The sequence below is a fragment of the Corvus kubaryi genome, unplaced genomic scaffold (assembly GCF_017639235.1).
Source record: "Corvus kubaryi isolate FWS band 111438036 unplaced genomic scaffold, C.kubaryi_AGA036_p1.0 138, whole genome shotgun sequence".
NCBI lineage: Eukaryota > Metazoa > Chordata > Aves > Passeriformes > Corvidae > Corvus > Corvus kubaryi.
The window spans coordinates 11,880,075-11,907,579 of NW_024580672.1; the positions used below are offsets into that span (position 1 = coordinate 11,880,075).

Genomic DNA, 27,505 nt, shown 5'->3' on the forward strand with positions numbered 1-27,505 from the left:
GACACTACACTGAAGTTACGAGGTGTCTTGAAAAGGCAACTTGGTCCCTTCTCTGGCTGTCTGGATTTATACTTAATGTCAGGTCAAGGAAAGCAGCCCTATGGTTTTACTGCTCGAGTTGTAACACAGAGCTTCAGTAGCGCTTTCCAAATCCTCCTTATTCCATCTTCCTGATTCCCTTGGCACTGATTATTTCAGATTCCTCCTAGTCTATCACCCATGTGATAGACTTGCCCCAACATTTTCAAAGTCCTCCACCATTGCTGCTCCTGACTGCCAAAGCCCCAATCTGGCCCTTCAACAACTCATTTGCACAGCCACCTCCTGCCTGCTTTGCTCCCTCCCCAGCCTTTCAGCACACACTGCTCTTGCAGAAGGCTTTTGGCACAGCAGTACTCTGGCACTTTAACCAGACTCCTGCCAAGTGCATTCCCCATTCAGTTGTTCCATCTTGAATTTTCAAGCCTGTGTGCTGTGCCTTGCTTTAATATCCTACTACACACACTCATGTGTTCACGTGCATTTCCCACTCCTTCAAATTCTGTGATCTTTCCCCACTCAGCCTCATGCCTTTCATATGATGCCTCATCAACCTGAGCAGGCTTCTTCCTCAGTGCTATCAAATAACCTGAAACTCTCAAATCCTTCCTAAAATAAGCCTTACCTACCCCAATTTCCTGCCTTACCAAACAAGCTTAGTTTTAGTCCTTCTCTAAAAGCTTTTAAAAATACTGAATAAGTACCATTTTGCACCGTGAAAACCCCTTTGGTTGCAAAAATATTCATCCCAAATCGCCCCTTGCCCACGTTCCTTTGATGCACAGATCTTTGTTTAGGCTGTAAACTGTTTAGGACAGGAGCCTTGCCTTTAAGCAGCTAAAGCACGTTTCCAGCTCTGCACAATCAGTCTCATCTTTCCCAGGCAAACAGCCAGTGCTCAGACATTTCTGCTTCCAAGTTCTGAGCACCCCATTTCACATTCCTTTCCTTCACCTCTATTTTCTAAGTTTGCTCTTTTCTGCCTCCATTAGGAAGCGTGGAAGTTATCTGCAGCACTTCAGGAGCCAACCAAATAAGGGAGTAATTTCCTTTGCTCAGTTGGTGCTTGTACATGCCCCCAACTTTCTGTGACCCCATCCTGGTTTGATATGCCAGTAAGGGTAGGGATGGGGGGAACCGGACTAGAAATTAGCCAATTAATGATTTCTCAGCAAAATGCAACAGCCCCAAACCCACATCTTCCAAACCACAGAAGAATTTTCTTCCAAAATACTTTCCCCTCTGTCAGCAGTCTGTGTTTTCCCTCCCCCACTCCTCCGCTCCACCCCCCCGTTTGTCAGACCTGCTTCTGGAAAAAGTCTTGCTGTTCCAGAAAGTGATGCATTAATTCAACATGGACTTTGTTTTACTTGCCTAAATATGCAGAGAGAGAGTGACTGTCAACAGTTATCAAATGTGTTCATCTGCAGACAGGAGCTCTTCAGCCTTTGTCCCTCTTCCCCTCCCTGCCTTTTTTGTCTTAAATAACAGAAAACCTTGTGACAACAGATAGAAAAGAACAACAATGACATTTCTTCTGAACAGTTTTGTATTGCGCATGCTCTTACTTCAACCAAGCAAGGAGCAATAAACATTTACTACTTTCCTTGGAGAACTGAGTTAAAAAAAACCCAAACCAAACAAAAGAAAAAAAATGAAAAAGAAAAAAAAACCCAACCAAAGAAGAGAACAAACTAAGTCTGAAGCTGCTCTGTGCTGGTTTGATTTAGCACAGCAATGCCACTCACAGCCTTCTGCTGTGAGTGACAAACATTTCATCTCCATCAAGCACAAGGAGGGAAGAGTGAAAACAAAGGGAGAAGTCCCATGGAGGGGACTGCCAAAGAGGGCAGAACAGCTCTGGTGAGATGCAGGTACAAAACTGGCTGCAGAACCACCCACCTGGGCTAGGACATGGGGTTCCAGTATCAAGACCGACTCAGGATGAGGTTCAAGTATCAAGACCACTGGGTTACATGGCTGCCTTCCCTCTACACACTGCCTTTCCCCATCAAGCTCCCTCTCTCCCTAAGACAGGCAAGCAGTGGGAAGTTCTAACTTTTAACTCTTTCAATGAATAGCTTATTCCTTGTGCTAGGAGCTACCCCTAAATAATAGGCTCATTTGGCAGAAATTCAGCCCGCATGTCACTATACTGCTGGTATGAATAACTTTAAAGTGCGTTCCTGCATTCTAACAGCTCCAGTTGAAAACACTGGGCACAAAACCAAAGCAGCAATAACTTAGATATTTGGCATAGAAGACAGGCATGTAACCTCCCAATTTTACCAATCAAACTGTACAAGCACAAATGACTTTTCATTAAATTAGCCTGAAAACAATCCTAAGTTCCTTTCCAGGGGAAGTTCCAAATAAATGTATGTGTAGAATTACTATTTAACCGTGTACAAAACAAGAACTCTGTAGCAGGTCTAACGAGTGTCAAGACTGAGGAAAACTACAAACTTTCAGGCTTCTCCTCACAACCCACATTTGTATTACTGGAGTTTCAGAATGTATAGGAAAATGTTTAGAGAATGTACCACATTTAACATTAAAAAAAAGCAAGCTTTGCAGCTACATAAGAAACATAAACCAATATAATCTCTTAGATCTGGGCACACCACAGACCATTTTAAAGAGAAAAGTTCAGCAACAAAAGTCATCTGTTTCTCTTTGTAGAAACAGACTACAGCTGTTCCCCTTGCAGACTTTTTTCAGTTTTAAAAAAGGACCACTACCCATGATATTCAATAATTTGTCTTTCATGTTTCTTATTCACAGACACACTGCTTCCAAATATCTGGAGGTCAGAGATGCCTAGCCTCCTCAAACAGCTTTGGAAAGGGTAGAAATAAATAAGCCATATGCTACCCCTAATAATTCTCCCCCATCAGGCAGTCTAACAGGGAAGCAAGCACTCTTCCTTTCTGCACTCAGGCTTTCCTGGTGCTTCTGATATTCAAGTCACTTCGAAAATTCTGCCCTTCAGAAACAATGCTCAATCCTTTGGTTCTAGCCTTAAGGTGATTCTATCACAGACCTACCTGATAAAAATGCTTATTAGTGGTACTCAAGCATAAATACAAAGAGAAGCATCCTTTACAGCTTGCTTTTAAACTCCAGTGAACTCCTGGAGCTAACCCTCTTCCAGCAGCAGGGACTATTTCAAGCAGAATATTGCTGGGTGGGAAGAATTTCAGCCAAACTGCTTAATTGAGTTTGTTTCCAAGAAGAGGCCAAGTGGGGAAGGGGAAGCTGTTCTGCTTGTGTTGAACAATTCTGGCAACGTCCTGTTTGAACAACTTGAGTTCTTCTGTGCTTTGGAGCAAGGACTTGAAGGTTGGCAGGGGGGTGCATATGAACACTTCATGACATTTCAGTGCAAACCCACCCAAATTTGGCCTTGTTAAAAGTCTTTTGGGCTGGGATGGGAGGGGAAGAAGGGCAAAAAACTCTCCTGACCTCACATAAACTGTGCTCGGTTAGAGAACAGCAGGCTGGACACCCAGAGAAACTCATACTTTCAACAACTGCAGTTTGGAAGGCATAGATGTCTGTACAGGCTGCAGCTCTGCCAGATCATGAAGCCATTGTCTCCAACTTGTGCCCATTTATTCAAATCACTTTCTTTACTTCCAATAAGCCTGCTCTTGTAAGAGTTCCCCAACCTATCATTTCTGATGACATTCAACAGCCTATTTTTAGCCAGCCTGGCTAGCTGTGGCTGAAATACATTGGAGAGACCTTAGAGAAGCAGCTCAGTCACAGAGGGTGCCCCAAACCTTGGACAGAATCACAGATTGCTGAAGTTTGTGCCAAGTTCAAGTGCCAAGATTCAGTTTGAGATAAATCACATATTCTCCAACACACTCAAAACCCCAGGCCTGCTTGGGCCTAATAGGGAAGAAACTGTAATGAAGCAAGAAAAAGGCAAGGATGGAAGGATTAGGGGAGCCTATAGTGGGGAAGACTGCCAAGGAGAACACTGACAGCGGTCAGAGGGCACGTCTGGAGAAGATGCACACAGATGGTGGGTATCAGAATGCAAGAGGAAAAACTTGGGAATGCAGCTTAGGTCCTTGAGTCTTACCAGCTGACTGTTAAGGGACTGGTTATGCAGTCTTAGTATTTTATGGAGCTTTGTTTGCAATATTGTATGAATATGAAAGAATGCATTTGTTTTCACCAGTAAATAAATTGTTTAGAAAACAGATTCCCATAAATTCTCACAGTTAAATTGCCAGGAAGCATCTGACAGAGTTTGACAAAGCAAAATAAGTAGCTCCCAAACTGTTGGGGCACAGAAACAAGCAGACTTTCTTTCCCCCCAAGACAGTATGTGTGCTTATGATGGTTTTTTGGTGCCTTCGGAGTGCATTTGGTGGCTGAGAAGCAAGACCTTGTCTTCTGAAAGTAGTTCCAGTTGCTGCAGGGTCAAGCTCTGGCAGGAAGAACACAGATCTTGTTGGTTTTGTTTCCTCAATAACAATTTGAAACAAGGTTAAAGGGCCACTGAAAAGCTGGGTGTCCTTGAGACACAGGAGGCTACACATAGTACCATCATCAAATCCAGAAGGTAAATTTGCCACTTTAAAAGCACCTTCTCTCCTCCATGGGAAAAGGCACCTTTCCATCAACTGGGAATCATCTCTTGCGCTTACATTTGGATCCATTCTCTCAGTAAGGTTGTCTGAAAGTTACACAGAGGTGCAAATGGTGCTTTGTCCCCCCTTTCCTTTCCAAAGTGCAACGAACACACCTGCATGATTTTGCAAGTGGATCGGGATATAAATAGGGGTACCTTTGCTCTGGGAAAGATGATTCACCTGCACTTAAGAAATACTTGGTTTGGAAGGCTTCTCGGATTTTACCCAAACACAGACTCACCCAAACACAAGGTGTTCCCCTCTGCCCTGCCATACTCACTGTTAGACCAGCAAAAGCTAAGAAAAACCCAAACCAAACCAACTAAAATGCTGCTAGTGGTGGTATTCTAAACACCTAGGAATGATGTCAAAAACTTCCAAAAGTTGTCAAGTCTCTCTTTAGTACCAAGCACTGCTTTACAAGGAAGAGAGGGGACTGAAACTGGAACAATTCTCATCTTTCCACACAACACACTTTTCCAGTGTGCACATCTCTGACCATGGCTTTTTGGCATTCAACTCATTTTAATAGCCCTGAAACTATCACTTGTCCTTACTGAGGTAGGAAAGACTGGGGACAAAAATGCCCAAAGTTAAAACACAACAGATGTGAGCTTCCCCAACAGCACAAGGAGCCAGACTGCAGAGCTACCCTTGGTTACCAGCTCCTGGGGTGCCTAATCCTGGCTCCAAGACACCCTCAAGCTGCCGCATCCAACATCCACATCTGAACTCTGGAGCTGCGGCCCCTCACTACCAGAGTGCCAAAGATGCAGGTCCCGACACACGAAGCTGCAGTGGGGCTTTTGGTGCCCCCTGAGTGGCTGGTGCCATAGGAGGCTATGCATTCACCTCGGCTCTGCTGCCTGTTGACTATCCCGCCCAGCGTCCATCGCCGGTCCAGGCGCCTCAGGTGAGCCTTGCGTCGCTTAGAAACTAGTTTGGAACATGGATGGAAACAAAACAAAGGAAAAAGAAAGAAAAAAAAATGATGGGAGGGTGAGGAATAAAAACAAAACATGGTATTTACAAGCACTGGTCTTGTTAGTGGGAATGGGTTAGGTGGGATGCAGATGCTTTTAGTTTATACAGTACAGTGGAACAAGTTAACTTCTTGAGCTTGTGCGATGTGAGCCACGCAGAACTGTCACAAATTGCCACTCTTGCTATTGGCTTCTCAAAAAATAGTACTTTTAATAAAAAAATCAAAACCACATACGCATTCCAAAATAAGCTGCACAACTAAAGACACTTGTCCAAGGAGAGTGCAGTGGCAGGACACATCATCATTGCTGTTGCATCTCCTAATTCAGCTGCATTATCTTTGGGGAATTCAGTCTATTGCATATGACATTAAACCCAACAGGGCTCTAAACCTCTCTAAGCAAAATTATCACACTGTAAACAAACCCACAAACTCTTATGTAAGTTGCTTCATAACAGCAGCACTCAGGAACTGAACCCAAGTGAAAAGTGTCTGATGTGCTTGCAAGACATGACTTCCATTCATTACCACAGCTGGTTCTCATGATCAAAACTTCTAATATATAGATTACAATACAAGGAAAAAAACTAACCTTGCAATTATTGAGCAGGCTCGAGAAGCTAACAAGCCAGGACTGAGTATTAGTTACACACTCAAACGATAACTTATGCCTGAAGTATAAACAAGGACAAGACACTTATGGAAATGGCACTGTGAGAGCAGCTGTGCACAGAGGACACCACTTGTTTTCTGGACCACATACTTAGATCTGTACTCAGTTTCTTCTGCCTGTACAGGTGTGAAAGACACTGGAACCATTAGACTGGCACAGAAACACAGACAAACACTTCCATTTTTTCCATTCAAGGGCTTCCATCCTAATTTGGCAACAACTGCAAGGGTGCTTGGTGCTGCTGCAAAGCAATGCAAAATATTGCAAGGTAGTAATAGCTGAAGTGCAAACAGAATCATTTTACTAGTGATGCTGGAAGCTGTTCATAAACTTTGATATCAAATCATTCATAATAATTCAATTCTGCATATGTGCACTTATTTAGGGAATATACCCTTAGAGTGGAGTAGACACCGTTGTCTTTTAGAACTGTGTTCTGCAGACAATCAGGCACAGCAAAATTATTTGATTGGGAAATCATTAGCTGGACAAGAAAAAAAATAATTTCACCAAAGAGTGGTTTTTGACTTTTTGTCCTTGATTATCTGTCAGGGACTTAGACCAGACTTTTACATCCAGCTCACTCTCCTCAATTTTTCCTTTGCTGTAAGGCCCAAACCTTTCTACCCTGTCCTAAGTGGAGGTGTGATAAATGGTGTTGAACAGGTACATTATCTAGTCTGTGGTACTCTATACTTCCCCTTTGATCCCATATTGGTCAAAAACCAACCATAAATTTTCAGAGGAGCCGAATCTCAAGATTACAGATAGCTGTGGTTTTGGCTCATGGAAATCAGTGATCCTCTTGGAAGCCCATGGAGGGACAAAAGATGAGCAGATTTAACCCGGTGACTTTCCCCAAATCACAAGGACATTAGACTGCCAGTTACACGCATGCTACACAAGAGACAACATAGGACACCTCACCAGACACACAGATTATAGCAGAGAGAGAAGTTAAGCTGCAGTAAGGCTGCCTGTGTTAGGAGGTTTCTATACAAGAAAGGAAGAAATGAAATGCTGAGTGTAAAGGCTTGCAGGATGGAGAGGTGCAGAAGGGGTAGAAACCGGCTTAAGGTGCCAATACAGAGTAGTCATCTTGCTCCTTCTCACACTGGGAGTTTGGAGGATTTAGCCATCCAGGAACACACCCCTTGAAAACAGTGGGTCACACAGACCCTCCACACCATGTCCTCACAATGTATGGCGATCCCCAGTGATAGCCCTTTTATACTACAGTGATGCTTTTGTACGAGCCAGGGTTTTTTCCTCCTTAACAATACTGAATTTTGCCATTTGATCCCAAACTTGGACTTGGTTGGCCATGCCACAGGCACCAGAAAGGTTGCTTATTAAAAAGTGTCTACACCTTTCCAGAGATTATGTTAACATGTTTACTTTATCAGCTCCTGTATCTGTTAAATGTTTCTTTAGATTGCTTTCTGATTGTTTTCCAAGCCTTGCAAGATCACATTGCTCTGAACACAGGCCCAGGTAACAATCAGCTGTCTGCCTTCACCCAGATGAAAATGTTGTACAAGCTCAGGTGCAGGGAGGAAACACTTCTGTCTGTCTTTCTCAGGGAACAGACTATTTAAACAGAGACACATGGAAATATTACTGCTGTGTAGGGGCAGAATTATTAGCAAGATGTGTTCAGCACCCCCCTATCTTTACTGGGCCTGCCACAGCAGAGCAGACTTCTGGGTTTGCCTGGCTAGTGGACTTGTTCTAGGCCTGTTCAAATGGGGAGGGACAAGGGGCTGATACACAAGGCTCCCTGCATCAGTGTTTCTGCTCTTTCAAAGTTGGGGGAGCAGAGATTGCACAGTTGCAGGAAGTTAATGTCTGTTGGAGTCACTCTGAAACTTGTATAAGCTCTAAATTCTGGGGCTAAGGCACTTCATCCACTTGAAGAGCCTTCCTCCTCAGTTACATCAGAGCCCCTTTCTCCTGCCTACCTGGAAAGAGCTGGCAAATTTTCTGTCTAAGTACATTCACTTTGATACACCTTTTTAAAGACAGTAAAACCAAGCAATTCTTTCCTCTCCTACGAAATAATTATATGGAGAAGAATAGCCCAAGTAAAGAACAACTGGAGGGGAAGAAACAAAGAATGTAGGAAGTCTCAGCTTAGATGGTTAATAACATAAACCAAAGTTACTAAAAAGCAAGCAAAAGCTGGGGCACATCAGAGCAGCTGCAGAGGTTATGCAATTAGATCTGTCACTGAGATGGAACCGAGTGAAAGGCAAGGGCAGTCTCAGGTTTCAGCATATCTGGATTTGGAGTAAGGCAGGGAGCAGGACTGCTGACCGTAGGTGAAGAGAGCAGCATAATGGATTAAAAGGGACTGAGAGGAAGGAGATAAGGAATATTTGATGGATTTTCCATTACCCAGGACAAAATGCTGTGTGGCAGCAGCCCTGTGCCAAGTACACTCCAGAGAGCAACATGAAGGGAGGAAGTGAGCTTGAAATGAAAGCAGTTTAAGCAATAAGGCTGTCAAGCACGCACTGTATTTAAGAGTCAGGAAAAGAGAGGAAGCTACAGACCAACAGACAAGGCATTCTTCAGTGCTTGCAGACCAGAGCAGTAAAGTTTTGTTCTTTAGTAACAGGGAAAATTTACTCACTGCTTTTGCATCCACTAAGATGTTGCATCATACCAGACTGGTTCCTGGCCTACCAGTCTACAGCCAGTCTGTCTCTAAACCAGGATATGGGTGGACTTGAGCAGGGAAAAATTAGTTACAGAGACAAAGATTTCAATAAGCTGCAGATGTCACCCTTGGAGCCCAGCACAAAGCTCTGTGTTGCCTGTGTGCCATTTTAATGGTCAGATGGTCACCCCAACACATCTCTAAGCCTCCTGCCTTTGCTAAGGAAAGGTCAGCTGAGGTTCCACATACATTTTTACATAAGCATCATGTCAAGAGCACCTAGATTCACTAGAATGGAGCAAATCATAACAAAAGTGTCCTTTGTACACAGTTGCTACATGAGAAGCCCATTAAGATGTGGTTAGTCTTTCATAATGGAACTGAGGAACATGTGATGCTGAACTATTCAATTTCTGGAACCTGACAAGCATCTTTAGTAAAAAAAAAAAAAAGCAGTGCGCTAAATACATATACATGACAAACAGCATCTCACTTTTAACGGAATGGACCATACCAAATAAAATTACCTTTCCACACAACCACAGACCACAGCAAACAGCAGTGAAACTATTTTCCAAGATTAATTAATTAAAGGAAATTAATGAGAAGCAACCATTAAAGTTAAATCTCACTCCTTTCAATGGCCTGTGGCTCTATCATGCATCTTCTTCCGATTAGCAGCTCTCACTTGGGGGGAAAAAAGCATAAACCAAGTGAATACAAATATTCTCTTGATGACAAAAAGCTTTCCATACCTTCCCCAAATTTAGATGTGTTGATGTCAGAGTCATCTCTGGTTCCATTTTGGGATTCCAGGTATGTAGCAGGGACCCATCCTTGCTCCTCTGCTGTGCTCACAAACCACCAACCTACAAAAAGAAGCAAAAGAAGTTTCTTGGTCAACACTTAGAGGAACAAGAATAGTAAAATGCTACAGAGGAGATGGCAGAGTCAGCAGCTCTGGTGCATGTTTGAGCTACTCTGCAGCTTCCTAGAACAAGAAAGGGTTTAGTCCTATTATACCATTTCTATCAGATCCTCTCCCAGTGGTAGTGTGCAGGCTTGCTAGAAAAAGGGTGCAATGAAGCAAATAATCAATTTATTTTAAGAAATTCAAAGTCCATCCATGACAACTTTGACTCAAGTTCTTTAATTCAGCTTCTCCAAGCTGGTCTTGTTACGTGTACATCTACAGAATCAAAACACTTTGTACGTGTAAATATGTGCATGTGAACATGTGTGAAATAGCACAAACACTGCCCAAATCCTAACATGAAGTATTATAAAAGGCAAATGAGGGAAACAGGAATGACTTTCATAGAAGGGTACAGATTTCAGAACAGGATATAAAAGTGCTTCTAGAGCACTTGTAACCACAGCTGGTGTTTAACAAACATGACCTGAATTCAGTGCCCTGGGAAGCTGGAAAGTACTGCACAGAACAGAAACAAAGAGAAAAGCCAACTAAAATCTAACTTCAGGCCATAGGCACCTCTTATTTGTCACCTGAACATCCAAGTTTCTACCGCTATCTACAAAAATGTTAAGTATTCAGCAGTATATATGGATATAACCTTTAAGTTGTATCTGTAGAAAGATGAATAAAATTATATGCATGCCAGCTTCAGATTAAATGCATTCCAACTATAACAATCCTTGCCTCTTTTCTTGCTTGGTCACACTGATTTATTGAATCCTTCACTGGTTTTGACACAGACTCACTCACCCAAGAACTTGCTGCTCTCAGATATAAGCACAACTAGATTCTCCTCCATTCAGATAAGGTCTGGGTTAAGACAACAGGAAAATAAGAAGTCTAACAGGTAAGCAAACCACTTCTGTTGTTTTCTGTGATCCCCCAGTTTCCCCAGAAAACATAAGCTGCTTTGTCAGGACCATACAAACTGTTGTCCAATACCACTCTTCCAGCTTCCCCAAAGGGAGTTGGGAAAACAGCTATTTCTGTACATGCACCGCAGAACAGCTGACAGACTTTGATGGCTGTCATAAACACAGCAAATTTCACAGAAGCTGGCCTGTGATGAGCAGAGGTGCCAGCTTGGGCTGTAAAGAGATGGGCACCAACACTAGTGAGCTGTGAGGTGGCCACGCATCCCTCCCACAGCTGGGATGCCGCAGCCCAGCCCAGCAAGGCAGAAGGGAAGGTCCGCTGGGCTCTGCTGCCATGCCACATGCAACTGTCTGTAAGAGAAAAACCACCCTGCTCAAACAATGCTCAAGTGTTCGTGCTAAAAGTCACCCAAGTTCATTCCAAATCCTGTCACGGAAGATTTTACCAGAGAACAGTAGCTACAAACCCTTGCTTTCCTCCCTGGGGCATGTGGCTGGGAGACAATGTACCCCAAGCAACCACCCCTCACATGCCCCTGGGCAGCTCCTAGGCAGCTCTATTTATTTACTCTCCAAATTCAGACATAGATTTCCATCTTCTGGCCCAGCAGAGGTTTGGAAACTTTGCTTCACAGGGCTCATGGTTGGAAAATTTAAATTTAGTTATTCTCCCTCAGCAGGAGGTGGATTCTCCTGCCATGAAGCCCACAGCAGCGAACATGCAGGATCTGCCAGACCGTTTCAAAAACACGTCTTCATGGTTGTTCCTTATTTCACCAGCAACTTATCGACATGGGTAGCAAATACAGTTTAACATACACTTGTAATTAGGCACAAAATGCAAGAAGCTGCCTTCCAGCTGATACTAATTAGACTGGAATAGTTTACGTAAACTCTTCCTCAGAAAGAAATTAAACACAAGTGAAAAAAGGACTTGCCTATACTTAAAAATGTACATTTGGGCCAAATTCAAGCCATGGTAAAACCATGTTTGGAGGGCTGGATCACACTTCCTTGATGCCAACCCTGTGCTAGCCCGTTTCACAATACAGCTTCTCTGGTTTGGCTCACTGGCCTCAGAGCCAAGTTTAGGTCTTTTGCTTGGGGCCATAGGGCAGCTGAGCCTCCATCTATCTAAACACGACTCAGGCTAAAGCTCCTAATTGCCACAGAACTCATCAAAGTTATCATTTCTTTCTAAAGATTTCCTTTATAAACTCTGCCGAAGGGTAAAGTATAAATGAGAAACCTCTGCAGCTACTGAGAACTCACAGCATTTGTCCAAGTTCAGGAAAAACCAGCCCCCCACTCTGAAATTCTCTTCCCCCATTTCAAGCTTGCTTCCCAGAAAGACAGAAGAAAGGCTTTAATATAGCTCAGTGAAATAGCATATCAACAGAAAAACGTGTGTTTTACTTAAACAGACTCAACAACTGAGAAGACTGAGAAACTTTCAGTGACACCCCCCGGCAGCAGAGAAGTCACAAACGGGTGCTCACAGGCAAGATGTGCAAGGTCTCAGAGTGGCTAAGCAGCCACTGCTGAGGCAGCACAGCCCTTATGAGACCAAAACCTAAATTCTGATGGCACATCCAAGCCATAGCCCTACAGAAAGGAAATTACAGCAGAGTGCAAGAATTGACTCCTAGCAGAAAATGGCTGCAGTGCAGACAAACTCCTCAACACAGCCTGTGCATGACAGCCACAACCTGCAGAACTCTGCCCTGCTGATCACAAAGTACTTGCCCTGCACCATCCCCTCATTAGAAGCATTAGGGCAGCTGCTGTTTGGTACCACCACCCCTTCCCCCCTCTCACTCCCAGGTTCAAGGGTATTCATGGTTTGCAGACAAATTAGCCATATTGGTCTTAGTTTGTACCATTACAGCCCCAGCTTTCTGCAAACAATCCCTTGTCCCACCTCTCCCATCTCTTGCCATCTCTCCCAACGCAGAGCATCACAGAAAACTTGATTTTGAAACACAGAACAAAACACTGCATTTATTTTGAGTTCTCCGTCTATGCTGGAGATTAGCTTGACTTCACAATTCATTATTAAAACCATTCTGCAGCAACATCTGCAGGGAATTATGTAAAGTTATCTCTGTGCACTGCCAAGCCAGTCTGAGGTTCACTCTTGCACTCACACCATCTGTAAAAATTAGGCAGTGCTTTACAGCTTGAGTTAACCCTTACAGGGGCCCCTGGTGTTTGGTCTCTCTCAGGCACCAAAACACAACTCTTAACACTGATGTGGCATGGATGTCTTGACTGAGACTTCCCAGCCCTCATCTCTGATGAGGATTTAAATGGAGTTTGAGCTTCACAGAGGCACAGAGCTGTAGCCACTGTGCCCAGACAAAGTTCAACTCGAGCTTTGCTGCACTTCTCTAACTGCCTTAACACTAACCCAAGAACACGAATTTTTAAGGTAGGAGTGCAATTTTGTCCCCACATACCTTGCTGTTTTGGTTGGCATCTGTCAGCATCCCTAAGCTGCAACAGCCAAGGTATCTCCCCATTCAGAGTCCACCTAGGCTCAGATAACTCGCAGGCATTTCACAAGTTACGAAGAAATGACCAGTTCCACTTGACACACAGATAATGCATATGGCAAGATGGTGATAGCAAAATGGATTGGTCACACTGGAGAACGACTAAATGACAAGACGACTTGGATTCTAAGAAACCATGTTCTTGCTTATAATTGTATTCCCACTCCTCTTCCCGAAAGGCTTTTGCCAAAGTGGAAGAATTAAGCAGATGTTAACCACAACATGCACCTTGGGAAACTACTGGAACATAGTTAAAGGAGTATACTTTATGCCAGTTTTGCTCACGTCTGCATGCTGCCTTACCATACCACAATCCATACTTCAGTGGATGATACACACCAACAGGAGAACTAGCTGTTCCCATTGAGGCCTGTCTGATCATAACATGCTACAAAACACTTTAAATACATAAAATTGCAGGATCATGCTGAACTTCGGTTTCTAATTCTCTCCTCAACCATTAATTTCTCTGTAGACTTTGTCATTTTATGAGCTTAACTAAAGTAAACAGGACTGATAGCACCACTGTAAAAGGGCATGGCTATTTCTCCAGCATAAGTAGACTACACATTCTTCTAAACAAATACTTAAGTAACACTCCACCTCTCAAGAGTCTTGGAAAAATCCCACTCAAGCAGCAGTCTGGTACATTTGACACACAGTCTATGGGCTTCAGAGAGCTGTTCATTTTAAAGATCCTTCTGCCTTGGAACTCTCTCAAGAGGTTTTTTTGATCCGACAACATAAATTGTCCTACAAAGCAGTACTAGGTGCAATTAGGTCACTTCCAGACCAGTCACACAGAGCTTTGCATGCCAACAGCTGATTACTTTCCTTCAGAGATAAGATCTACTTCATTAAAGAACAGCTAAGATAAGGTTGCTGCTGTACAGTTGAAGGCACTTGCTTTTTCCACCCCTCCAAAGCTCTTGCCACATAGTACACATATATTTGATACACATAGGGCAGTCAGTTGTAATTGCCTCTGACAGACCTCTGAATATGGAAAAGCAGACATATAAAGGCACCAGGAATAGTATTTTACAAGAGGGATTTTCTGCAGTTAACTTATTCTCATACTCACTCCTGTGTCTGTATACTGCTAGCTATTATGATTGTCCATGCTGGCTCTGCTCTCTGTAAGAGGCTTTTTCAGTCCCACACACTTGGAAAAGCATAAGGTTGAAACTACTGAATTAATATGAAGGCCAGTGTCTGATTTTTGCGAGTTTTATTCTTACAATTCACAGAAGAGGCATCTTTCTTTTAAATATTGAGATACATGCAAGAGGTCTTTCTAGCACAGAGCTGACTGCAGCTTAGGGTACAGGAGTCTATGAACAATTCACTGCAAGGCACACTAAGGCTGTCATCTTAGGATGAATTTTTAAAGCTGGTGAAATATTAAAGGGAGCTTTCACCTCAAAACACGTAATGTTTCCCAGCCTATGTGCACTGCAGACTTCACTGCAGCCACCACTCAACCATGAAGCAATGTTTGTCTTGTTTTAGAGATGAAAGTGGGGCCCAAAGACATGCCCCAGGAAGAAAGATGTTTGTGGAAGACATCCTACTCAAACACAGTTAAGATCCACAGCACATGTTCATAGCCTTTTATGTGCCACATATTTATGGGTCATATATTAGGGTTCCAGGTCAACCCTGTATTATGATCCTTCCAGCCAGTTCATGTCCTAGAGCTACACACTGGGAGCATAGTTCACGTGGGAAACCCCACTTCCAACAGGAAGTACTGCACCCCCAAATGTCTGTGCCTGATTGCTCTAACATTCAAGAGTGAAGGTTGTTACCTTTCAACTGCTGTGGTTGCACTCTAGGTGCTAAATCCTGCTTTAGGAACTCTGGAATAAAACTCACCACCTCAAGCTACTGCTTAACTCCAAGAGGTTTTTTAATTTGCTGCTGAAATACCTCAAGAGCCCACAGCGCTGTGATAGGGCAAAGCTGTTGGCTCTTTCATGTAAGAGAAGAGCGAAAAAAGGATCACCCCTGTCCCTCCCTTCTTGGTAGCCCAGCATGGGAAATTGGGAGCTTCTATACAGGTTACGAAAAAGGTCTTTTACTACAGCATTAAAAAAATTAATGAAGAACTACAACCACAGAAACTCTGCCTTTTTGTTTTTTTTAAAGGGCACTTCTTCTTTAAAGAAAATAATTAAGATTTAAAAGGTAATAAGCAAACATTTTGCTCCTGGTACCAACAGTCCCAACATCTGAAGGACACACATTAGAAACCACCCACCTATTCAACAGTGGTCACACAGCTACAGCCTACAGTCTGCCCAGCAAACTACTCTCAATATTTAAAACTGAGTAATAGTTTTAATATTTAGCGAAGAGAGTATACACTGAAGGAAGATGAGAGGCTGCACACTCTTGTGCCTTGTGTTCAACTAAAAATTTAGAGGTGTCCCTACAAAAACATAATAGGAACCTGACCTTAAGAGCATCACTCTGGAAACCTGACAACACAATGCACACATAGACTGCCCTGGAAACACTTTTCCTTCCCTCCTTAGGGAGGGTCTGAAAGCAGAGTTATGTTCTCATCTCATCAGACTACAGGCTGCAGCAGTTTTTGCTTAATTTGTTGATTGAAACAACACTTGAGGGCTTCCTGAGGAGAAGATGATGGGGAGCAGGAGGAGGTGGGGACTTCTGGAAGGCTGAAATTTGTTGATATCATTTTTTGGCTATTAACAGGACAGCATTTTGCCTTACGGAGCTAAAAGTTGGAACAAAAGGCCAAGAGCTGAGACCACAGTTTGCTTTCTCCACCAATACTTGATAGTAACTGCAAATGCTTAGGGATCAGCAGCAGCATAGGGAATTGCAGTCCTTGCACTGCTTTAGGTGTTACTAAACACAAGGGAAACAGAAGTGAATCCCAGAGTTTGGGTGCTGTAACATACTCTTCCTGCAATGACTGGTTATTAAGGTAACTAGTTGGATTTGCTACCCTAATCCTTCCAGTCTGTCTTCTTCCCACACTTCTACTGCCAATCTTGTGACATTTGTAGATGGAGACTTCTCAGCTGTGTTGTTAGCAAATCCCATTGCTGTTGTTCCTATGGCTGCAGAGCTGGCTGGCGTGGAGAGCCCGCTACATGTGAATAAATATGCTAGTTAATGCTGCCGCACAGGTTTTGCCTGGACCCAAACCAGCCGACTAGGCGTGTCCATAAGTCTTTGATACAGAGTCCCAAAGTGTATTGCAGGTTCTGGACGAAATAATCTAGCTTGCTTGGGTTGGTTTCACATCACGTTATATGCATAAATACACATGTATCTATGTGAAAACTCACACCCTGCACTCCAACACATATTACCCTTGTCTTCTGCTGGGATTGGGACTGTTTCCTCGTACTTTTGGAAAAAACAGAAGTGAGCTGAACATGGGAAAAGTTCATGGGAAAAGAGAAAACTGGATAATGTACAACTCAGCTCTAATATTTTATGGGTTACATCACTAGCAGAGATGATGGATATTCCGAGTATTAGACAACTAGGAAATACCGCATTACTGTATTTATTCAAATCTTACAAGATAGTAGGCAACAAGCCTTCCTGAGGTGCACATTTGGCAAAAACTTATATATTTATCTCTTGTTAGAGTTGTGACTTCTTGTGTCTATGTGTATAGGGAGTTGTTCAAGTACAGCACACAGTTTATCTTTGCATTCTGATAATACAAACTGATAGTTACAGACTCCAAGTGCTGGTATCTGCAGCTATTTGCTGTGGCCCAATTGTTACCGAGGGGCTTCCCCTCCCTGTTTAAAAAATGGCCTCAGATTTGTGTATTGACACAGCTGGAACAAAGGAATCTGCCAAACATGTTTTCTAGAATTGGCACGTACATCCACAAAGCCATCACACAATCCAGTACAAATTACACATTGTGTTCTTAAAGCAAGGGAATCAACACTACTAGCTACATGGAAAAGTCTTGGACATTGCCTGTAAATCCCAGATCACACTCCAGGTCACCAGCTTCTCTTAAACCGTCAAGTACTCTGGGCTCCCCAAGACAGAAGATGATGGAAGCATCACTTGCTAAGCCTGCTCATGTCCAACTTCAAAACACACAAGCCAACATGCCCAGGGTGTTGGCCAGCATCCCCAGACCCCTCACTTTAGGGGATCCACAGAGCAATCAAGTCAGCCAGTGCCCAAGAAGTTGGAAAAAACCAAAAATTGTTTACCAAGGCTCAAACAGCCTAATGCCTTCTAAAAATAAATTTTAAATAATCTTCCCCTTCCTGCTTTACTTGATTTCATGAACACCTAATGGTGAAACTGTCTGTGCAATGTCAGCTGCATTCCACATAGCCCAATGCATCTGTGTGTGTCCAAAAACCACAGTACCAACTCAGTTATTACAGAAAATACCTGGTTACTGATCACAGATTTTCCTTTTTTTTCCCCATCTGATCTGTTTGGATACCACATTTCCTGTCTGACCTCGAGTTCTGGTCATATTATACATCTATTTTCATCTTCTCTTGAATTCTTTTGTTCTCTTAAGAAGTGACAGATTTACACTGATCCTTCAGAGATGAAGTCTTTGTGATTTCAGTAACCACAAGGCAAGGTAAGATCGTGGAGCTCACACAGACTAAACAACCAGTACAAAAAGTTCTGCATTAAGTCTCTGTGGGCTACAAGTGGTACTGCAGGATATCTTTCTTTCTTTCTTCTTTCCCTAAAGTTTTGTTTACTTCAGCAGATCCCAGCGGTTGACCCGTGAGAATACAGTCTGCTGCTAGCATCTCCCAGTACAAATTTCCTGATCATGAGAAGTTCCTGGGGTACTTTTCTTCCTTCATGTTCAATTACAGCCCAGAACCATTAATTTTCCTCTCCAAAAGGACTTCTGTCCCATATCTCCTTTAGTATTGCTATTGTTACAAAGATGCTGCTCAAGCAGGAAAGTTAAGCAATAAATCCATCTCCCACCTTCCATAAGCCTGTTCCCCCTACTTCTCTTCATCAGCCCATCATTTAAAGGTTGAAATCTATAGACTTGAGGTTTTAATGAACCTGCCAAACTGATGCTGTCGTCACCATGTTTACATAAATCAGTAATTTACAAAAGCTCCCAGCCACAAGTGGGTTTGGCTGGGGTGCAGAGAGAAGAGGACTTCAGCAGACAGGGCAGAACATACAGAAATTTGGTGGGCAAACCCAGCCCATGGCAGAAACAAATAATCCACTGCCTTCAGAAAGACTATGCCAGCATAGTCAGTGCCTGCAGCAAATTTTCCAGAGCCATGAACAACTGATTACAGTAAAGGCATGCAAACAGATGGCTTTCCCCCCCACGGGGCATAGGGGGCTCAGCCGTAGAAGCCAAGAGAGACTCTATTAGTCATGACCAGTTGTGGGGTTGTATTTTCTGTGGTCAGCCAATGGGGTGCAACCATCAAGCTCACAAATAATTTCCTTTACATTCACAGGACTTAATCTTAAAGAAAACACATTTTGTGTCCAAGCTTTCTCTAGGAAAACATGAATAAGCTTTCAAACGGGCCTCATAGTAATCTTGTCCAAAGATTACAAATTACTTCCTAGCGGTTTAAAAAGTTACAGACCCCCAGCCCCAGCTGATAGGAAATGGCCTTCACAGGCAGCAAAGAATGGCCAATATTAACTTCCCATATAGACTGACAAAAGTTGCTTTTGTTTAAATTTCTTATTCTGAAGTCTGTAGAGAACATGGTGTCACTTGCTTATTGGGAATTCCTCATAACTACACAGAATCAGAGAAAAAGAGTCTGAGAACTAGGAACAAAACCTAGCAGAGTACCAAACAGCAGTGCAGGTGGTAGAGTCAAAATCATACAGGAATTCCGTATTTCATTTAAAAACACATTTGCTGCCTCTGAGGCACACTTTGTTTATGTCAGGATAGAGCAGAGCAACACTACACAAAAGCTTGAACAAAAGCTGCAGTATATCCACCAGAAATCTGAGGATACAGCAATCAAACAGCGATATTAGTTCAGTCTGAAGCCCAGCTGAGTTACCAGATTAAAAATGCTGGTTTTCACAAACAGCTTTTTTGGGATCCTTCTGAACCACGATACTCCTGCTAAAGGAGTAGAGACACCTCGGTTTGCTGCAGCACCACTGCGCAGCTCTCAGATAACCATCTCACAAATGGCCATTTCCATGTCCTCGCTGTTCCTTGAAGCTCTGCTGTCCAAATACAACTTCTGTCCAGCTCTATTCATTAGCTAGATCTGGTGAGATTGCAGCCCAGATGGCGTGTTATCACAAACACTGATGTAAGCCAAACCAAATGCTCTGCTCTCTCTCTCTGACACCGCCTCACTGCCTTTCTCTCCTGAGCTCCATTCAAGCCGTGATTCTGCAGTGACCCCGGGAGCTGAGCCTCAAAGAGCTGCCTGCACACGGCTGCAGGAAATGACAGCTTCGGAAATGAGTACCGGAGTGATGAATAGCTGGCAACAAGAGCAGCCAGTGCGTTAGTGGGCTGCCAATTAATGACCTACATTGTACTGAACAGGGACATATATGGGCAAGAGCATCACTGACATGCCCCAGAAGAGATTACAAACCTTTCTGAAGGGTTTTTCCAGGCTTCTCTAAAATTTAGAAACTTAGACTTGTTACTGTATTTTGTTCAGCGCAAAGCTGAACTGGTCCCATTTGGAGCATGTTACGGAAAACTGGAAGGAAAAAAAAAAAAAAGGAGAAAAAGATTTGCCTTTTATCTTTATTCATCATGAAGCCCCAGACAATGAGAACAGCCTGTACAGGTGAAACAGAAGGGGGTATTGGTCTTTAAGGAAAGGGTAACTGCGATCATCCATGTAGACTTTTAAAAAGCAAGCAGGAATAACTGGGGTATCTGGGTCCATCAGCTCTAACAAAAAGATGCATCAGCAGCATTAGAGGAGAAGGTAAATACAGGAAAGTTACTGAGGCAAAAAGCTCAGGTATGATGGCTTCCTCTCCAGCTAAAAATCACTCTTATGTTGCAGAAAATACTCTGCACACAGCCAAGTAACTAAACATTAATTTCTACTCATTCTGGCTTAGCCTCTAGATACAAAGGCTACACACTTGGCTCAAGCACCTCTGCAGGGGTTTCACTCCACGAACGTGATTTCCCTGCAGCTTCCTTGGCTGCCTCACCTGGGATGTTGACTTTAAAGACTGATATTTAGGCTTTGATTGCTCCTCACAGACTGGAAAGGCAGTCCAGACTCAGAGCAGAGAATCAGTCTCAAGAGACCAGAACCACCTCACTGAGTAAGCCTTGCACTATGGGAACATCAACAGCAATGTTTCTATTCACACCTTTCTCATGGAAAAAGTCTGCGTTGTCGGCAGCTTCAGATGCTGGTCTGACTTCAGGAAGGTACCATTAAGTGCACAATAAGTCAAAGTCCCAGTACATAAACACTTTCATTTTCTGACTCTCCTTTCTGTCTCCTGAAGCTTAAACAAAGCCAGAGCAGGCAATAAGCACAGATTTGCTGGCAACAATCAGGGAAGCTGATCTTCTGATGCTAAATAAAGGTTAGCAAGGCAAATTAATGACGTGAGATACAGAAGAACTGTCAATCTCCATACATTTCACAGAGCTGAGAAAAGACAAATAGATCATTGTGAGGCTTATTCCTTTCCATTAGGAATAAATCAACCATGAAACAAGGGCAAGAGTAATGCTGTCCTTGGGCAAAAAGCTGAGATTTGCAGACCCTCCGTTACAAACACACATGCATTATACAATACAGCACCATTTAAACTAAATAAGCAGCACAGTAAGGGATTACCTAAACCTGTTAGACAGATGATATAGAGGCACAGTGTTTATCTTTTCACCAGTGAGTCACTTAAGATTACCCTATGAGTGCATGCTAGATTGAACCCTTCCCTCTCCCCAGCACAAGGCTACCAAAAGAGGAAATGCTGGACTGCCTGTAACTACCCCTGGCCAGAGCCTGCTGCAAGTGCTATACTTTCATGTATCTCCAATTGCTCTGAAAACCTTCAACAGAAAACCTTCAACTTGGCATTTTGCAATCTTGCACTTTTCAGGATCTCATTCTTGGCAGATTGATGGCTTTTTTTAGGGGAATTTCTTTCTTACTTTCTTTCCCCTTCTCTCAAAGCAGATTGATTTCCCCTTCTTGCTTTAGGAAAGGTCAGTGATGAAGCAGAGAGGCTGCACATTCACTGCGAACTGAGAAAGAGGATGGTCCTGCAGCTGGGGAGCTGGCCCAGCTTTGGGGAGCTCTCCATAAGAGAGCCAAGAACCAGACCAATTCTTTACGTGGGAGGAGTTTTTCCCTCCCCAGTTTCCAAGTCTTAGTTACTTCCCTTCCCCTCCTCCACCACGCAGATCTGAACAGCGTTTCCTTTGTCTGTTCCCTGTGTAGACTTCCATTCTCTGGAGACGGGGCCTAAATGTCTGGCACAACAGGACCCCGATCTCAGCTGGGCCTTAGGCACTGCCATAAAAAACAAACAGAGATCACAGAGGCATGGCTCTTGCAGTGTAAAACAGTCTGGATAGCAAGTAAGTCTTTGGATAGGTCTGTTAGCTGACATACTAATTACATTGTCGGAATGCTATGCTTTCACAAAAGCTCGTATGGTCTGAAAGTTTATTGCAAAACATCCTGTTTAGTGACTATGAGTGCATTTGGAAAGGGACTTGGAGCTCACTGCACTGCTAACAAAGTATATGCAACAGTGCACCTCCAGCAAGACCAAGTAGATTTCTAGCACACTTCAGGATGACTAATGAATTGAAGTTTCCTTGGCATGCTTCCCTCCCAACACATGTGGGCAAGGATTACAGAGTGGAAAGAACCCAACCTGGGGAGAAGAAAAGTGCATACTCCTGTAGCCATTAAATCCCTACTGGGGAAGGGGTTTTCCCATTGCATTTCAGGGACATCTAACCCCCTTCCTTCTCTCTTGTTTGCATGGGCTGTTTGACACCTACCCCCCTCTCCCCCCCAAATTCTCAGGCTCCAGCTCAGCAATACACCATGCCATACAGCTTGCAGAAGGCAACCAAGACCACACATTTTTGGGAAGGACAACCATCACTTCCACTTATGCACAGAATCCCAACACCAGGCATGAATGTCTCGGTCAATATTCTGGCTAGTAACTAACACCACCTGAAGGTTCAACATCCCCCTGATGTTCTTCCCTTCCTTATTAAGTTATAGCACAGCTCTTTTGTGCTCACAAGCCATTTTCATGGAGATCATGCTTTCTTTGGCTGATTCGTCACCAGTTACTAATCCAAGTCAGTGAGTGGGGTTGACCAGTACCAACATATGTAGCCTTCCCATTCTGCCCTGCTAATGATTAGGTTAATCCAGATACCAAATAATAACTGGAACCGTTTTAATAAAATCTGGAAGTCAAGCTTTACATGGTACTAAAAAGAAAACTTAATTCTCTGTTATACAAGCAGTTAGATTTGCTGGTCACCTACCAGCATATACCATCTCAATGCTAAGATATGCAGCTACTTGCTAGTCTACACATCAAGCTGAAGGAAAATGAAAATTCAAAGGAGATTCAACTTCTGGTCTGTCCTCTTGCATCTTACAGGCCATTAATGCCACATCACCTGGCTCACCAACACTGTGCTAATAACCTTTACCAGACCACTCATTCTGAGGAACATGGCTTTTTTTCTGAAGCTGAAGTTTTAGCTGAAGTTACATATAGAAGCTGTTCCAGAAATACAAGCACTGGTCATCAATATCTGAGGAATTACCCTACAGGCATCTAACCTGCTTCCCAAGATACTTGTTGAAAATTTATGTGACAGGAAGGTGGAAAGATCCAACCTCGTAACACTTGCCTAATTAGTGTTATTTTTTCTAATTTTTCTCTGCCACTCCAGCTTCACTTTTTGCCTCTCCATCAACAGAGCACACCCCTACAACAAAGGAGCCAATGGAAGTTGAATGTGTCTTCAAGCAGAGACTCTCTCTTTGTTTCTAACCCATTTTCTTCTGTCCAGAGGCACCTCTGGTCCTTTCCAGCACTGCTTCCTCACCACCACAAAGGAATGGAGTTAGTCATCATTCATGCAATTTCCACCTCTATTTTTACAATTTCAAAAAGGTTCCCCCAGCAGTTTACTTATTTATAAAAACAGGAAACTTTTTTTGACCTGGATTATCTGAGTAGGCTGTAGTGCAGGAAAACAGTAAAATGCCCCAAACTGCATGCTCTAGTCAACTGCAGGCTTCAGCACTTTGCTCAGTTGAGGAGCAGAGCCAAGGAGTGAGTAACATCTTTAAGAGATAAAACCCCCATCTGTGAGGAGCCACTTGCTGCTTCATCATGGTGCCATCAGGCCTTTAACTCATCACAGCTTTGCACTGTCACTTCCAGCTTCCCTCCCTTTTCCCTTCCAACTATGTCTCAGGCCTTTGGATGAGCCTGTGCTTATTTATTAGCAGCTCTGTTTTCAAATTCTGAGCCAGAGCCAGCAAAGAAGAGCAGCTTCTCCAGATGAGGTCCTAGAAATGAGCTACACAGGCTTCAAAACAGCGAGGGTAACACTACTGTATTTGGTCCTCTCCAAACTCAACGAGGATGTGCAAGGGGCACAGGTACTGCATGGCAAGCAAGAAAGAAAAAGCAAGATGAAGCCTTTATGACTGCAGCAGAATAGGCACTTTTGGCCCAAAGAAATCTAAAATATACCTTACCTACCCAGCCTAAACATTAGGCTAGGGTCAGGGAATTGTTTCAGGTTGAAGTTCAAGGGATTTCTTACCTGCTGCTTAAAGCCACTGTACCTTTGATGAAATAAAGGATCCCCGCAGTCCTGCCCTCAAGCACTGCTAGCATACCCTAAGATATATATGTCTGCTGCACAGTTAAGTACTGCATTAGGTCTTCAGACTATTTTTGGCCTTTAGCTTCTGAGAAGTATCATTAGGGCAGAGCAGTGATTTTCCTATATTTGTTTTTAAAACAAAAATAAATATGCAGAAGTGTGAGCAAAGTGTGACATCAGATCATCGTTTCTGTGCCTGCAGCTACATAAAATGACATCAATCAAAAGCAAGTGAGATGCCTGCCTGTCTTTAGCCAGAGCCAGAAGTCTCAGGAGCATGACATTTCATTCACATATAGCAAAGGACTTCTTGTGAAAGAGATGAGGCATTGATTAAAAAGAAAAGCGGCTGATGCACCCCCTGCTCGCTCAAGCAAGATGTAAGTTTGAAGAAAAGGAACAAAATGAACTTTGGTTTGACTACTCTGTGCCTGAAATTACTCTGCAACAACGACTCCCTGCTGCCAACACACACTCCAGCTCTGAGAGCAGGAATGATGGTGTCCAAGCCAAACACACGCGTGGCTGGAGAGACTCACAGCAGATTAGACAGCTCTTCTTTGTACCAATACATGAAATACATCTGGGGCACCCTGGCCATGTTAAGGGCACATTCCTTGGCTGAGCTGATGCTCGTTGAGCACTGCTGCAGGCACCAGTGACACTCATCTCTGGAGCACTGATACAGCACTTCCAGCAGCTCCCCAGGATGGCAGATGGAGATCCCTGGGAATGAGACTTGTGAAACAGCCCTGAATGGTTGATATTCTCACTCAGATTATCTAAATCCCAGTGTGGAAAACATGCCAAAAGCACCCTTACTCTGAATCACAACGAAATGCTCAGTAAGAGGCTGGATTTACAGAAAGCCAGCTGCAAGCAAAGGCAGCCCTTGGTCATCAGTGTCACAGCATCCTGAGGAGTCTACTCAGAGTGACAGATAAAACTTTATGTGCAAGTCAAGTTCCCACCTCAAAGTCCAGTACTTCAATCATGTTGTGCATCTGGAATCAAGCTATTGCCACTCCAGACACAGTAACTCTCTAGAGAGTCTGTTCTCCAGAGACAGGGCTGCAAATAGCCCATTTCTCAAGGGCTTTTTTTGTGGTTTTCAATTTTTTTAAAAATGCGTTACTAGGTTTTTAAAGGAACAGAAATAATATAAATTGCTATTACAGTGATGGAATCATCTAATGAGAAAACAAAAAGATATACAATATGGAGTTCCCTTATTATCCATTTCCTTAAATATCAGGACTTTTTAGTCACTTTATAACTGGCCTATGAAGAAGGCAGAAAAATTTACACTGAGTCAGAATTTAAGGGCCAAACCCAAATGAAATATAACAGGCCTTTGGGTTTATGCACCACAGCTTTTTCATGGATTTAGCAGTAAAACTTTCAACTGTATACCATGAATGTCCAGTTTAATATTAGTAAATACAAGTTACATCACTGCTCATATAAATCAGGAGTAATTTGATGGGGCACCATGAGATTTAAGAAGAGAATAGACTTCTCTACCAGCAGGGAGCTCTTGTCCATTCAGCACAGCCCGACTCCAGCATCTTCCAGTCCTTGCTATGCTAGTCTGGCCAGAAAGTTCACAATTTGCAGTGGTTTCAAGTTTCCAAATCAGAACCTTTGCTGGATTTTCAGTTTTTAGATATCCCCATGCCAGCAGGAGCAAAGAGGAAAAAAAAAAAGAATCTGAAGAATTTTAATTTTTCCAGACTGCATACCGGGTTTAATTCCTTATTCTCTGTTACTATTGTCTATAAGCTCACTTGACAATTTTCAACTCTTCAGATTTACAGCCATTCCTAGCAAACTATTTCATCCACAAATAAACGCAACCATCCTTTTTCTGAAGGCAAGAGGAAAATATATAGAAAGCACACAGATGTTTGGCAAGTACATCAAAGCTAGGCTAAGTCAGTACAAAAACCCTCCCCAAAACCCTTGACGTTCTTAGTGCTTTAATAACACAATCAAATTTTAAATATGAACAGAGGGGGATTCCAAATGGGTACATACCATCTACAATAATAAATTAATTGGAAGTGCACAGAAACTTGGACTGCAGAGAGCTGTACACTAAATTAGATGTCTTCATGTGCCACTTCATTTTGTGAGACCAGGCACACTGAGTCTGAATAAATCTTTGCTTTTCACATTAACATGGAATTAGATGAGGTTGGCCAGTGATATCAACTCCCGGCCAGTAGGTATCAACTTACTGTCTTTGGCAAGTCCTGCCCCTGTGTTCTCTGCACAGCTGGAGAAGATGGTACTTGGCTCCTTGAACCCTGCGATTCGCTGCTGTCCCAAGTACAGTCACTTCAGATGCTCTTGGATCTCTGGAGAGCAGAGAGCGCTTTACCCTCCAACAATATTTCATAACTTCAGCATGTAATACCTTTTCCAAAGGAGGACAGATGTGCAGGAGTAGTTTCAGTCTTCCAAGAAGTTTTCCATCAGGATCTTAATTTTTCTCTGTCTGTGCAGTCCAAGAGCATAACCACAGCCCCTGCAAGACTGAAGTCAGGAGGCTGCTGCTCAAGCAATACCTGCTGCCAGGAGACCATCCAGCTGCCCATTTGCTCCTCGGGTCTGGAGCTGCAGCTGTGAGGAGGCCTGCCAGCACACAGCTACTCCGCTTTTTGGAGAATTTTTAAAAAAGAGCATTGTGGAAGAATAACTTGAGCCCAGCTTGTCCTACAAGGGAAGTTTCAGCCAGAAGCCATTATGCCAAGCATTCGGGTTTTTGAAGGGATAGACAGGTATCATATGGAATTGGTGGGGAAGAAAGACTCTTCAGAATACCATATATCCTAGTTACAGGAAAAGACCCAGCAATAATACCTACCTGCACTCACAAGTTTGGTTTTGGGTTGTTTTGGGTTTTTTTTATTTTTATTTTGGAGACTTTGAAGAGGAGAGGAAAGAAGAGGAACATTCTGAGCTCAAAGAATTTCACTCTTGGCATGCCAAAGCCAGCAGTAGAAATGCCTGGATCTTCCACGGTGGCTTGGATACGTGCCACAGTAAAAGGAGCTGCTTCACAGTGAGCCCTGTCCTTGAGGGAACACATTTCAGATCATTCAGCTTCAGGGAGAAGGGGCTACTTCCCTTCTCTACAGAGAGCCCCAACCTCTCTGTGGGTACGTGTACTGCCCCTGCTGAAAGAGCCAGCAGGCTGTTCAGTCAGCCCT

The 27,505-nt window shown here is 43.2% G+C and overlaps 1 protein-coding gene across 2 annotated transcripts in view; it reads right to left on the reverse strand.

Annotated features, from left to right (window-relative positions):
- The window catches only part of SH3PXD2A (SH3 and PX domains 2A), a 210,114-nt gene that overhangs the window by 27,532 nt on the left and 155,077 nt on the right, over positions 1-27,505 (reverse strand). Inside the window, exons 8-9 of one of the 2 annotated variants that reach the window (XM_042019252.1) lie at positions 9,764-9,877; positions 5,541-5,624 (exon numbers count right to left, since the gene is read on the reverse strand). In XM_042019252.1, coding sequence (XP_041875186.1) covers positions 5,541-5,624; positions 9,764-9,877 — 198 coding nt within the window. The remainder of the gene's footprint in view (positions 1-5,540; positions 5,625-9,763; positions 9,878-27,505) is intronic. The other variant, XM_042019253.1, reaches the window with a different exon arrangement.